The sequence below is a fragment of the Schistocerca cancellata genome, chromosome 5 (genome assembly GCF_023864275.1).
Source record: "Schistocerca cancellata isolate TAMUIC-IGC-003103 chromosome 5, iqSchCanc2.1, whole genome shotgun sequence".
NCBI classification, from domain to species: domain Eukaryota; kingdom Metazoa; phylum Arthropoda; class Insecta; order Orthoptera; family Acrididae; genus Schistocerca; species Schistocerca cancellata.
The window spans coordinates 501,526,774-501,540,419 of NC_064630.1; the positions used below are offsets into that span (position 1 = coordinate 501,526,774).

The 13,646-nt window shown below is 47.6% G+C and overlaps 1 protein-coding gene across 1 annotated transcript in view; it reads left to right on the top strand.

The window, feature by feature from the left end:
• The first annotated feature begins 2,289 nt into the window (after positions 1–2,289).
• The window catches only part of LOC126188632 (dual specificity calcium/calmodulin-dependent 3',5'-cyclic nucleotide phosphodiesterase 1-like), a 590,211-nt gene continuing 578,854 nt past the window's right edge, over positions 2,290–13,646 (top strand). The window contains exons 1-2 of the mRNA XM_049930233.1: positions 2,290–2,368; positions 12,551–12,634. Of these exons, the coding sequence (XP_049786190.1) occupies positions 2,290–2,368; positions 12,551–12,634 (163 nt within the window). The remainder of the gene's footprint in view (positions 2,369–12,550; positions 12,635–13,646) is intronic.

Below are 13,646 nucleotides of genomic sequence, written 5' to 3' on the forward strand. Positions count from 1 at the left end.
GAGGAACAGCGTACTATTCTTCCTTAGCAGCCAAAACCAGGGAAAGTAGTGATGTCGAACGCTGGGGTCTGGAGCCAAGTCAGTTTTCTTACAGGTGATCCACTGGGGTAAGGTAGGGACTATGGACAGGCCACTCCGCTTCAGGAATGCTATTGTCCACAAACAACTGACTCACAGATTCTGCTTTATGACAGGAGAATTCTCATGCTGATACAAACAATCGTCTTTTCCAAATTGTCCCTCTACTGTATGCAGTACACAAAACTGCAAAATGTGTTCATAACCTTCGACACTCGGCGTTTTCTTAAGGGCAACAAGTGGACCCCGCCTTTATCACGAAAAACTTCCCATACAGTAACATCTCCATCGTACTTCAGTATTGGCATAACACATTATGACAGGTAACGTTGTCCAGGAATTCGCCAAATCCAAATCCTTGCATCGGATTGCTACGAGGTATATGGTCATTCATCATTCCAAATCAATCTTTACATCACCTCAAGCTTCGTTTAGTGCTGACTATAGAAATGTGTCTTATGAGAAGGTACTCGACCTTTATAACACGTCCTTTTTAACTACCAAAGCAAGCTGACTAAGTTAGGAACGATGACTATGTGGAACAATTAGTTGTATGTTTCTGCTACCAGTCACATTTATTTATTTTGTGTTTAATTTAACACATTCCGATGCTTTCCGAGCATTTATTACTCATCACTAGGCGTTTACACAAACAATTGCTACCTAAAGAGAAAATGTCTTAATCTACACTACTGGCTATTAAAATTTCTACACCAAGAAGACAAGGAGATGATAAACGGGTATTCATTGGACAAATATATTATACTATAAATGACATGTGATTACATTTTCACGCAATTTGGGTGCATAGCTCCTGAGAAATCAGTACCCAGAGCAACCACCTCTGGCCGTAATAACGGCCTTATTACGCTTGGGCATTGAGTCAGACAGAGCTTGGATGACGTGTACAGGTACAGCTGCCCATGCAGCTTCAACACGATACCACAGTTCATAACGAGTAGTGACTGGCGTATTGTGACGAGCCAGTTGCTCAGCCACCATTGACCAGACATTTTCGATTGGTGAGAGATCTGGAGAATGTTCTGGCCAGGGCAGCAGTCGAACATTTTCTGTATCCACAAAGGCCCGTACAGGACCTGCAACATGCGGTCGTGCATTATCCTGCTGAAATGTAGGGTTTCGCAGCGATCGAATGAAGGGTAGAGCCATGGGTCGTAACACATCTGAAATCTATCGTCCACTGTTCAAAGTGCCGTCAGTGCGAACAAGAGGTGACCGAGACGTGTAACCAATGGCAACCCATACCATCAAGCCGGGTGATGCGCCAGTATGGCGATGACGAATACACGCTTCGAATGTGCGTTCACCGCGATGTTGCCAAAAACGGATGCGACCATCATGACGCTGTAAACATAACCTGGATTCATCCGAAAACATGACGTTTTGCCATTCGTGCACCCAGGTTCGTCGTTGAGTACACCATCGCAAGCGCTCCTGTCTGTGATGCAGCGTCAAGGGTAAACGCGGCCAGGGTCTCCGAGCTGATAGTCCATGCTGCTGCAAACGTCGTCGAACTGTTCGTGCACATGGTTGTTGTCTTGCAAACGTCCCTATCTGTTGACTCGGGGATCGAGATGTGGCTGCACGATTCGTTACAGCAAAGCGGAAAAGATGCCTGTCATCTCGACTGCTAGTGATACGAGGCCGTTGGGATTCAGCACGGCGTTTCGTATTACCCTCCTGAACCACCCATTCCATATTCTGCTAACAGTCATTGGATTTCGACCAACGCGAGCAGCAATGTCGCGATACGATAAACCGCAATCGCGATAGGCTACGATCCGACCTTTACCAGAGTCGGAAACGTGATGGTACGCATTTCTCCTCCATACACGAGGCATCACAACAACATTTCACCAGGCAACGACGGTCAACTGCTGTTTGTGTATGAGAAATCGGTTGGAAACTTTCCTCATGTCAGCATGTAGGTGTCGCCACCTGCGCCAACCTTGTGCGAATGATCTGAAAAGCTAATCATTTGCATACCACACCATCTTCTTCCTGTCGGTTAAATTTCGCGTCTGTAGCACATCTTCGTCGTGTTGCAATTTTAATGGCCAGTAGTGTAAGTCTATTCCAGCGTAAATCGGTTCCACATTAGCGCTTTAGTCTTTCTACCAAGTTTCGCGGCCATAAGATAATTACAGCCTACAATGGACTTCAGTGAGTAACTGCGTTTTAATTATAATCATGGGCTATTTAAGCCAAGAGGCAAACGTCAACGAGACAAGCATAGCAGCTGATCACTCGGCCAGGTACGGGGTCACAGGTGCGCCTCGCCACTCTACTAACGCGCTCGATGACAAGCGAGGCGTCGGCCGCGCGACTGAAGACACGTTCGGCGTGGCGTGGCGTGGCGTGTGACATGTGTGTCCATTAATTGACTAAGGGGGCGGCGGCGCGAGGTGTCAGCCGCGCCCCGGGCCAATCCAATTACGGCGGCCGTGCGGTCTCATTACGCTGATGGCGGCTTCCGTTCGGTTCGCTCCGGGCGGCGGGCAGCGCGCGGTCGCTGCGGCCGGTGGCCAAAATTGCGGTCTCCGCCTGGCTGGCCGCCACACGTCTCGTGGCCGGCGCGCCGCGCACGGCCGCCACACCGCCGAAACCTCCGGGCCGCCACAAAATGTCAAAGAGCCACATGTAGCCCATGTAGTCCACCTCCTAAATAGAACGGCCTCTCATAACACGCATGCTTATTATACCGGGTGATCAAAAAGTCAGTATAAATTTGAAAACTGAATAAATCACGGAATAATGTAGATAGAGAGGTACAAATTGACACACATGCTTGGAATCACATGGGGTTTTATTAGAACCAAAAAATACAAACGTTCAAAAAATGTCCGACAAATGGCGCTTCATCTGATCAGAATAGCAATAATTAGCATAACAAAGTAAGACTAAGCAAAGATGATGTTCTTTACAGGAAATACTCAATATGTCCACCATCATTCCTGAACAATAGCTGTAGTCGAGGTATAAAGTTCTGAACAGCGCTGTAAAGCATGTTAGGAATTATTGGCGTCGGATGTTATCTTTCAGCATCCCTAGAGATGTCGGTCGATCACGACACACTTGCGACTTCAGGTAACCCCAAAGCCAATAATCGCAAGGAGTGAGGTTGGGGACCTGGGAGGCCAAGCATGACGAAAGTGGCGGCTGAGCACACGATCATCACCAAACGACTCGCGCAAGAGGTCTTTCACTCGTCTACCAATACTTTGTTGTTGTTTTTTTTTTTTGTTCTAATAGAACCCCATGTCATTCCATGCATGTGTGTCAATTTTTACCTCTCTATCTACATTATTCCGTGCTTTATTAAGTTTTCAAATTTATACTGACTTTTTGAATACCCGGTAAATATAGATGTATGTATATACAGTATGTGAGTATGATTCTGATTGCTTGAGTGTATGAGCGCGCGCGCGTGTCTGTGTGTGTGTGTGTGTGTGTGTGTGTGTGTGTGTGTGTGTGAGTTCCACATCTCCACCTCCCCGTACCGTTGTCAGCCAAACTTGGTACACGTGTGATTACGTAGGCTTTCCCGGCGTAATAAGTCTTGAAAGTCTCTTCGAGTTTGCTGCCGGATCCTAAAATCAACTTGACTCGATATTTCCGCGTTCCAACTGTTCGCCATCTGTCACGTGTCCATTACTGTTAGGCAGCAGTGGATGTTGGAGTGAAAACCAAATGGTTCAAATGGCTCTGAGCACTATGGGACTTAACATCTATGGTCATCAGTCCCCTAGAACTTAGAACTACTTAAACCTAACTAACCTTAGGACAGCACACAACACCCAGCCATCACGAGGCAGAGAAAATCCCTGACCCCGCCGGGAATCGAACCCGGGAACCCGGGCGTGGGAAGCGAGAACGCTACCGCACGACCACGAGATGCGGGCGAGTGAAAACCACTTACCTTTCATTGTTCAGCGAGTATGACGTCATAATGAAATGCTTGGAGAACTGTCGCATCATGCGTGAAGTTTTAATACATTTATTCTTTACTATTAAGACACTCCTACAATGGAAACAACCTAAGATAATGCCTGACACACAGTAGTCCAAACGGTTGTAGGAAAAAAACAGTAGCGGTCTACAGAACCATTGAGAAGTTTACAAAATGGCGTTATAGACACTGTACTTATAGATTTGTACATTACGTATATTTCTTTGTACCACTGTTTCATAATTTCAAAAGTGTTTTCACGAATACATTTTTTCGAAGTTACACCACAAACTCTCTTCATTTTATTTTTCCGTTCCTAATAAAAAATTGGCAAAATGAGTATCCGAGCAGTGCTATGGGACTTAACTTCTGAGGTCATCAGTCCCCTAGAACTATTTAAACCTAACTAACCTAAGGACATCACACACATCCATGCCCGAGGCAGGATTCGATCCTGCTTCCGTAGCGGTCGCACGGTTCCAGACTGTAGCGCCTAGAACCGCTCGGCCACTCTGGCCAGCCGTACTAGATTCAAAGGATCTTTAATTTCACTGTGTACTTCTAAAGTTTCTTTGCAGATTATTACCACAAAAATTGAGAAAAAGAACAAATTTGACTCATACTGGACTCAAAGGATCTTTTATTTTATTTTAATACGAATTATTTCCGGTTTTCTAGATATATTGAAACTTGCCTTCTTTGAAGAAATCACAGGAACGAAGTTGTAAGATAAATTTGGAGTCAAAATTAATTTCCCTCAGGTTCATCTCAAGATGAGGATAGATATTTGGAAATTTGTGGTAAGCTCTATGGGACCGTACTGCTGAGGTCATTGGTCCCTAGTCTTACACGCTACTCAATCTAACTTACGCTAAGGACAACACACGCACCCACACCCGAAGGAGGGCTCAAACCTCCGACTTCCGTCGTGGGAGGGGGGGGGGGGGGGAGCCGCGCGAACCGTGGCAAGGCGAGAGACCCGCGCGGCTATTCCACGTGACAAGACGAGGCTAGAATCCTCGAGAACGATCACACTAAAATGAATCTGAAGATCATTTCATCTCAGTCAGGCTCATTCTTACCCTCAATTTATTATACAACTGCAATTCCACGGTTCCGTCAGTGATGGAAGTTTAAATATTATTACCCAGTTTGTTGCGAAGAACGGTATTCTACAGGTAGCCTCCAACCCCATATAACCCTACGAAGTGACTTATCGTCACTGCCTGGTGTTTCGGGAGATACATTATACAAAAAGTAATACATTACGAAGGTGAAAAAAAATGGTTCAAATGGCTCTGAGCACTATGGGACTCAACTGCTGTGGTCATAAGTCCCCTAGAACTTAGAACTACTTAAATCTAACTAACCTAAGGACAGCACACAACACCCAGCCATCACGAGGCAGAGAAAATCCCTGACCCCGCCGGGAATCGAACCCGGGAACCCGGGCGTGGGAAGCGAGAACGCTACCGCACGACCACGAGATGCGGGCTACGAAGGTGAAAGCAGCCCTAGTAATTAGTATTTTGGACATGAACTATTTAGACTGCTGCGTCATTAGACAAGCGCATGTGTCTCGAGGGAGGCGGTTGTCGCCTGTCCCCACAGAGCAGTGGAATCCGCGCTGCAGTGCGAGTAAACAACCCCTGGGTCGTTCTCTGCTCTTGTTAGCTTACGTATTTACACTCGGTGGTTTCATTGGCATCAGGAGTGTTCAGAAACTAATAATCCGGTGGCAAAGATGAATTGTAGGCAATCCGTTCACTCTTTTTGTAAGTATTAATCACAATCAATTTAACCTGAAAGACTGTTGGTGGTGTGCAGCCACGCGGGATTAGCCGAGCGGTCTAAGGCGCTGCAAAAAAAAATCAAATGGCTCTGAGCACAATGGGACATAACTTCTGAGGTCATCAGTCCCGTAGAACTAGAACTACTTAAACCTAACTAACCTAAGGACATCACACACATCCATGCCCGAGGCAGGATTCGAGCCTGCGACCGTAGCGGTCGCGCGTCTCCAGACTGTAGCGCCTAGAACCGCTCGGCCACTCTGGCCGGCTAAGGCGCTACAGTCATGGACTGTGCGGCTAGTCCCGGCGGAGGTTCGAGTCCTCCCTCGGGCATGGGTGTGTGTGTTTGTCCTTAGGATAATTTAGGTTAAGTTAGTGTGTAAGCTTAGGGGCTGATGACCTTAGCAGTTAAGTCCCATAACATTTCACACACATTTGAATGTTTTTTTTTTCTTTAGTGTGCACCAGTATGGCTTTCGGTCGGCGAAAAGTTGTTAGGATATGTGTCTTTTTCGGTGATTTGATACAAGCATTGCGATGTTTTGAAACTAAACTCATTTCATTCAACTGTTTATTTCACGGTATAGCTCGAAATCCATTTTAAGCAGCACTGTTTGGTCAGATATGATAGGCAGACTGCAATTTGTCGGTAAGACTCTGTTTATTTCTATTCACTAAGGAGTTATGGAATCATTTTTTGTCGAAATTCAGCTTAAATCAGGGCCGGCCACGGCGTGCCAGATCTCACGCGGGCCGAGTGTGGCGGCCGCGTGCATACCACGGCTCGGCTTGTCTGTACTTTGCTGGCTCTTTCCCCGTACACACCCGTTACAGAGCGACATTTAATTAAGTATTGCGGTGTGACATTTTTCGGTTGGCACAACTCTCTTCAGTTCGACAGAGTCGTGGTCTCAGCGCTGTTTACTGTGACGGGTATTGTGAATTTACTATGAAGTGATGTTAAAGGAATTTAAAGGTTTAGTTGACAATTATAAATCAACAAATTACAAAAGCGGTAGACAGGCTTCACTGTCCTGTGTATCAAGAAGTACTTTGCACTAAATTTGCAGGCATGCAGCTCCTGAAGAAATTAGTGGAAGAGTAGTCAAATTCCTAAAGTCTGAGGAATTATTCCACAGTCAATGAAACAGTTTCCGGGTGGAATTGAACGAAGAATATAGAAATTCCATAATTTGCTCCAAAATACTTTGGTTAAGCCGAGAGGCATACCTGGAACGATGCTGCGATTTAAAACTCGCATGTTTTTAATTTATGAAGGGAAAAGGTATTCAGGAACGAAAATTAGAACATTCGGAATGCATTACATACCCCGCATTTTAAGTCGATTTGACTGCAAACCGCCCACAGTTAGACACTGCAAGACGAGAAACAAATGTTTCAAAATTGCGTTTTAGAAGAGACACATTCTCACAAACACAGTCCGATTCCCCAAGCCATTAAAGAAAAGGGAAATTTGAAGAATTTATTGGGGCCTTGAAAGAATTACAAGGATAGTTTGACACTGCCAGTCTGACATCTGTTTTCGAGACTGTTTGTTGTTTGATTTAAAAGCACGCCAATGCATGTGCACGCAAACATAGGGGTTACACTCCTCTGGTGTGAGACGTTCCCTGGTGGAGAGGGGGGGGGGGGTTGTCCACCGGGGGTGGAACCGCACAATAACCCTGGGTTCGGTGTGGGGAGGCGGCTGCGGCAGAGGGGTGAAGTTGACTGCGGTAGTCGTCGTGGGATTGTGGACCACTGCGGCTGCGGCGGAGACGGAGCCCCTCTGTCGTTTCTAGGCCCCCAATTAACATACAATACAATTGCAAATTTGTTTTCTTTGCCATCCGATGTTGTTGAGAAATGTGAAATATAAAACCAAGTAGTGTGCGGTGTGACTGCACTGCCATTTAAATGCAGTGCCTTCGCTGTTTCCCCTTATCCCGAACCCCTCGCGCTTACACAGCGTGGCGTGTCGGTGGGGGAAACATGAAGCGAGACTGAGTGCCGAAATCTTGGCTGCTCCTGGCTTAAATGGTTCGTATTTTGAGATTAAACAAGAACATTGTAAGAATTACGTGCAATGTCAGTTCTAGATCAATCTGCAGAAAACTCTTCAAAAAACTTGATATTTTGATAGCTGTTCCACAATACATAAACTTGTTAATGTCCTTTGTCATTACCAACATTTCTACACTCCTGGAAATGGAAAAAAGAACACATTGACACCGGTGTGTCAGACCCACCATACTTGCTCCGGACACTGCGAGAGGGCTGTACAAGCAATGATCACACGCACGGCACAGCGGACACACCAGGAACCGCGGTGTTGGCCGTCGAATGGCGCTAGCTGCGCAGCATTTGTGCACCGCCGCCGTCAGTGTCAGCCAGTTTGCCGTGGCATACGGAGCTCCATCGCAGTCTTTAACACTGGTAGCATGCCGCGACAGCGTGGACGTGAACCGTATGTGCAGTTGACGGACTTTGAGCGAGGGCGTATAGTGGGCATGCCGGAGGCCGGGTGGACGTACCGCCGAATTGCTCAACACGTGGGGCGTGAGGTCTCCACAGTACATCGATGTTGTCGCCAGTGGTCGGCGGAAGGTGCACGTGCCCGTCGACCTGGGACCGGACCGCAGCGACGCACGGATGCACGCCAAGACCGTAGGATCCTACGCAGTGCCGTAGGGGACCGCACCGCCACTTCCCAGCAAATTAGGGACACTGTTGCTCCTGGGGTATCGGCGAGGACCATTCGCAACCGTCTCCATGAAGCTGGGCTACGGTCCCGCACACCGTTAGGCCGTCTTCCGCTCACGCCCCAACATCGTGCAGCCCGCCTCCAGTGGTGTCGCGACAGGCGTGAATGGAGGGACGAATGGAGACGTGTCGTCTTCAGCGATGAGAGTCGCTTCTGCCTTGGTGCCAATGATGGTCGTATGCATGTTTGGCGCCGTGCAGGTGAGTGCCACAATCAGGACTGCATACGACCGAGGCACACAGGGCCAACACCCGGCATCATGGTGTCGGGAGCGATCTCCTACACTGGCCGTACGCCACTGGTGATCGTCGAGGGGACACTGAATAGTGCACGGTACATCCAAACCGTCATCGAACCCATCGTTCTACCATTCCTAGACCGGCAAGGGAACTTGCTGTTCCAACAGGACAATGCACGTCCGGATGTATCACGTGCCACCCAACGTGCTCTAGAAGGTGTAAGTCAACTACCCTGGCCAGCAAGATCTCCGGATCTGTCCCCCATTGAGCATGTTTGGGACTGGATGAAGCGTCGTCTCACGCGGTCTGCACGTCCAGCACGAACGCTGGTCCAACTGAGGCGCCAGGTGGAAATGGCATGGCAAGCCGTTCCACAGGACTACATCCAGCATCTCTACGATCGTCTCCATGGGAGAATAGCAGCCTGCATTGCTGCGAAAGGTGGATATACATTGTACTAGTGCCGACATTGTGCATGCTCTGTTGCCTGTGTCTATGTGCCTGTGGTTCTGTCAGTGTGATCATGTGATGTATCTGACCCCAGGAATGTGTCAATAAAGTTTCCCCTTCCTGGGACAAAGAATTCACGGTGTTCTTATTTCAATTTCCAGGAGTGTATTTTCTAAAAGTAACTATGTGCAAAGCATTACTATGGTGTTGTACGCCTCTGTGGATGAGTGGCCAGCGCGGATGACTGCGTTTTAGAAGACCTTTTGTCGATTCCTGGTACTCCCAGGTGGGAGGACTGGAACAAGGTGCACTCAGCCTCGTGATACCAGCTGAAGAGCTACTTTCTTGAGGAGTTGTAGCGGCTCCAGGTCACGAAAACAGAGCGGTGTGCTGACCCAGTGCCCCTCCATACTACATCAAATGACGTCACTGGCAGAGGATGACACGGCGGTCGGTCGGAACCTATGGGCCCGCCAGAGCCCGTGAACTGAGTTTACCTTTACATTAAAATATTACTAAACTTCTTATGGCGAAAGACGAGACATGTCAGTTGGCAGTGCTGTTACCAGCATTCGACTGCGAAGCACAAAAGGTTGTTAGTGGTACGGAAACCACGTCAGTGAGAACAGTAGCAGTTTCTGTAGTAGTAGTAGTAGAGGGTTCTTTTGGGCACACGATAGCATGGGCTTCATCGCCCAGGAATTTATGGAATTACGGCAGTACTGAGGTTCAAATGGTTCAAATGGCTCTGAGCACTGAGGTCATCAGTCCCCTAGAACATAGAACTACTTAAACCTAACTAACCTAAGGACATCACACACATCAATGCCCGAGGCAGGATTCGAACCTGCAACCGTAGCGGTCGCGCAGTTCCAGACTGAAGCGCCTAGATCCGCTCGGCCACACTGGCCGGCCAATACTGAGGCGTTGCCAGCAGACACACAAAACCGTGTTATAGGAATGGTTAGGGTGAACGTGTGAAGCAGTCGTGCGAAGGCCACTGTAACGGTCACGCATCTTCTTGCGACATACTGTAGGACCAAGACGAATTTCAACAAGGAATCCTGCCGGTTTTTTCCTCGCCTGATGAAAACAAGGCGATTGGTTGTAGATTTTCGACTTTTTGCTTAATATTAGTATCGATAGGAGTTAGATATATAGATACAAATGTGTGTTACAACTTGCAAAATCACAATGAGGAGTTTAAAACAGAATTTCTATTTGTATCTTTACAGGAATTGATATTTTATGTTATTTCGTACTTAATAATATAATAGAAACATTATGTAAGTCAAGTACTCTATATTTTTTTAAATAAAAGGACTTCTTGGCTTCATTCACATTTCAGAGACCCCTCAGTGTGATCCGTGGAATACAACTAACGTAACGTAGGACTGTGTCCCGCAACCTTTCGAGTAGACTACTACTGCACCAATTAACGAAGAAGGCTCTGAGGTTACAAGATGTGTGTCGCTTACGACCTTATGTTTGGTGATTATGCATTTATATCAATCTGAATCACTCAGTGTTTATTTTCGTCACCATTATTCATATCTAGCATAATCTTATCGTATCGTATCTTAGAAGGTAGATTAAGGAAAGGCAAACCTACGTTTCTAGAATTTGTAGACTTAGAGAAAGCTTTTGACACTGTTGACTGGAATACTGTCTTTCAAATTCTGAAGGTGGCAGGGGTAAAATACAGGGAGCAAAAGGCTATTTACAATTTCTACAGAAACCAGATGGCAGTTATAAGAGTCAAGGGCATGAAAGGGAAGCAGTGGTTGGGAAGGGAGTGCGACAGGGTTGTAGTCTCTCCCTGATGTTATTCAATCTTTATATAGAGCAAGCAGTGAAGGAAACAAAAGAAAAATTCGGAGCAGGTATTAAAATCCATGGAGAAGTAATAAAAACTTTTAGGTTCGCCGATGACATTGTATTTCTGTCAGAGACAGCAAAGGATTTGTAAGAGCAGTTGAACGGAATTGACAGTGTCATGAAAGGAGGGTATAAGATGAACATCAACAAAAACAAAACGAGGATAATGGAATGTAGTCGAATTAAGTCGGGTGATGCTGAGGGAATTAGATTAGGAAATGAGACACTTAAAGTAGTAAAGGAGTTTTGCTATTTGGGAAGCAAAAAAAACTGATGATGGTCGAAGTAGCTGGCTGAGGTGGCCGAGTGGTTCTAGGCGCTTCAGTCTGGAACCGCGTGACCGCTACGGTCGCAGGTTCGAATCCTGCCTCGGGTATGGATGTGTGTGACGTCCTTAGGTTAGTTAGGTTTTTGTAGTTCTAAGTTCTAGGGGACTGATGACCATAGACGTTAAGTCCCATAGTGCTCAGAGCCATTTTTGTCGAAGTAGAGAGGATATAAAATGTAATGGCTCTGAGCACTATGGGACTTAACATCTGTGGTCATCAGTCCCCTAGAACTTAGAACTACTTAAACCTAACCAACCTAAGGACATCACACACATCCATGCCCAAGGCAGGATTCGAACCTGCGACCGTAGCAGTCGCGCGGTTCCGGACTGAGCGCCTAGAACCGCTAGACCACCGCGGCCGTCTATAAAATGTAGACTGGCAATGGCAAGGAAAGCGTTTCTGAAGAAGAGGAATTTGTTAACATCAAGTATAGATTTAAGTGTCGGGAAGTCGTTTCTGAAAGTATTTGTATGGAGCGTAGCCATGTATAGAAGTGAAACATGCACAATAACTAGTTTGGACAAGAAGAGAATAGAAGCTTTCGAAATGTGGTGCTACAGAAGAATGCTGAAGATTAGATGGGTAGATCATATAACTAATGAGGATGTATTGAATAGGATTGGGGAGAAGAGAAGTTTGTGCCACAACTTGACAAGAAGAAGGGATCGGTTGGTAGGACAAGTTCTGAGACATCAAGGGATCACCAATTTAGTATTTGAGGGAAGCGTGGAGGGTAAAAATCGTAGAGGGAGACCAAGAGATGAATACACTAAACAGGTTCAGAAGGATGTAGGTTGCAATAGGTACTGGGAGATGAAGAAGCTTGCACAGGATAGAGTAGCATGGAGAGCTGCATCATACCAGTCTCAGGACTGAAGAACACAACAACAACAACAACGACAACAACAACATAATTTTTGTACTTTTACGTTGACTGCTTCGTCAGTTTGACATTTTTGTGCTTAATGTACGTAACCCAGATTTGATGGATGGGTTGTGCAGAAGAATTGTTGGCTAACGTGGTTGTGGTGTGTTGTGTGTTGCAGTGGCCAGCCCGCCCGATCGCCGCGTGGCCAAAGACGACAGCTCGCTGGCTCGTGGCTCTCCCGGTCGCAACGGCCAGCTAGCCAGTGAGTACCGCAGCTTGCCCTGCAGCTGGCCAAGCCCTGTGTTTTGCATTATCAGCCTGTTGTGTACATAGTTCCTCTTACTCAGCGCGTACACAACTTTCCCACTAGAGCGCGCCCCGCTAAGCACAACAGCGCAGGCGCAGCGCTCGTCCGTCTCCGCACTATTAGATGGCGCGGCCATAGAGACGAACCAAATTCTGCTTCCGCCGATCCGCGTATTAATACACTCCTGAAAATGGAAAAAAGAACACATTGACACCGGTGTGTCAGACCCACCATACTTGCTCCGGACACTGCGAGAGGGCTGTACAAGCAATGATCACACGCACGGCACAGCGGACACACCAGGAACCGCGGTGTTGGCCGTCGAATGGCGCTAGCTGCGCAGCATTTGTGCACCGCCGCCGTCAGTGTCAGCCAGTTTGCCGTGGCATACGGAGCTCCATCGCAGTCTTTAACACTGGTAGCATGCCGCGACAGCGTGGACGTGAACCGTATGTGCAGTTGACGGACTTTGAGCGAGGGCGTATAGTGGGCATGCGGGAGGCCGGGTGGACGTACTGCCGAATTGCTCAACACGTGGGGCGTGAGGTCTCCACAGTACATCGATGTTGTCGCCAGTGGTCGGCGGAAGGTGCACGTGCCCGTCGACCTGGGACCGGACCGCAGCGACGCACGGATGCACGCCAAGACCGTAGGATCCTACGCAGTGCCGTAGGGGACCGCACCGCCACTTCCCAGCAAATTATGGACACTGTTGCTCCTGGGGTATCGGCGAGGACCATTCGCAACCGTCTCCATGAAGCTGGGCTACGGTCCCGCACACCGTTAGGCCGTCTTCCGCTCACGCTCCAACATCGTGCAGCCCGCCTCCAGTGGTGTCGCGACAGGCGTGAATGGAGGGACGAATGGAGATGTGTCGTCTTCAGCGATGAGAGTCGCTTCTGCCTTGGTGCCAATGATGGTCGTATGCGTGTTTGGCGCCGTGCAGGTGAGCGCCACAATCAGGACT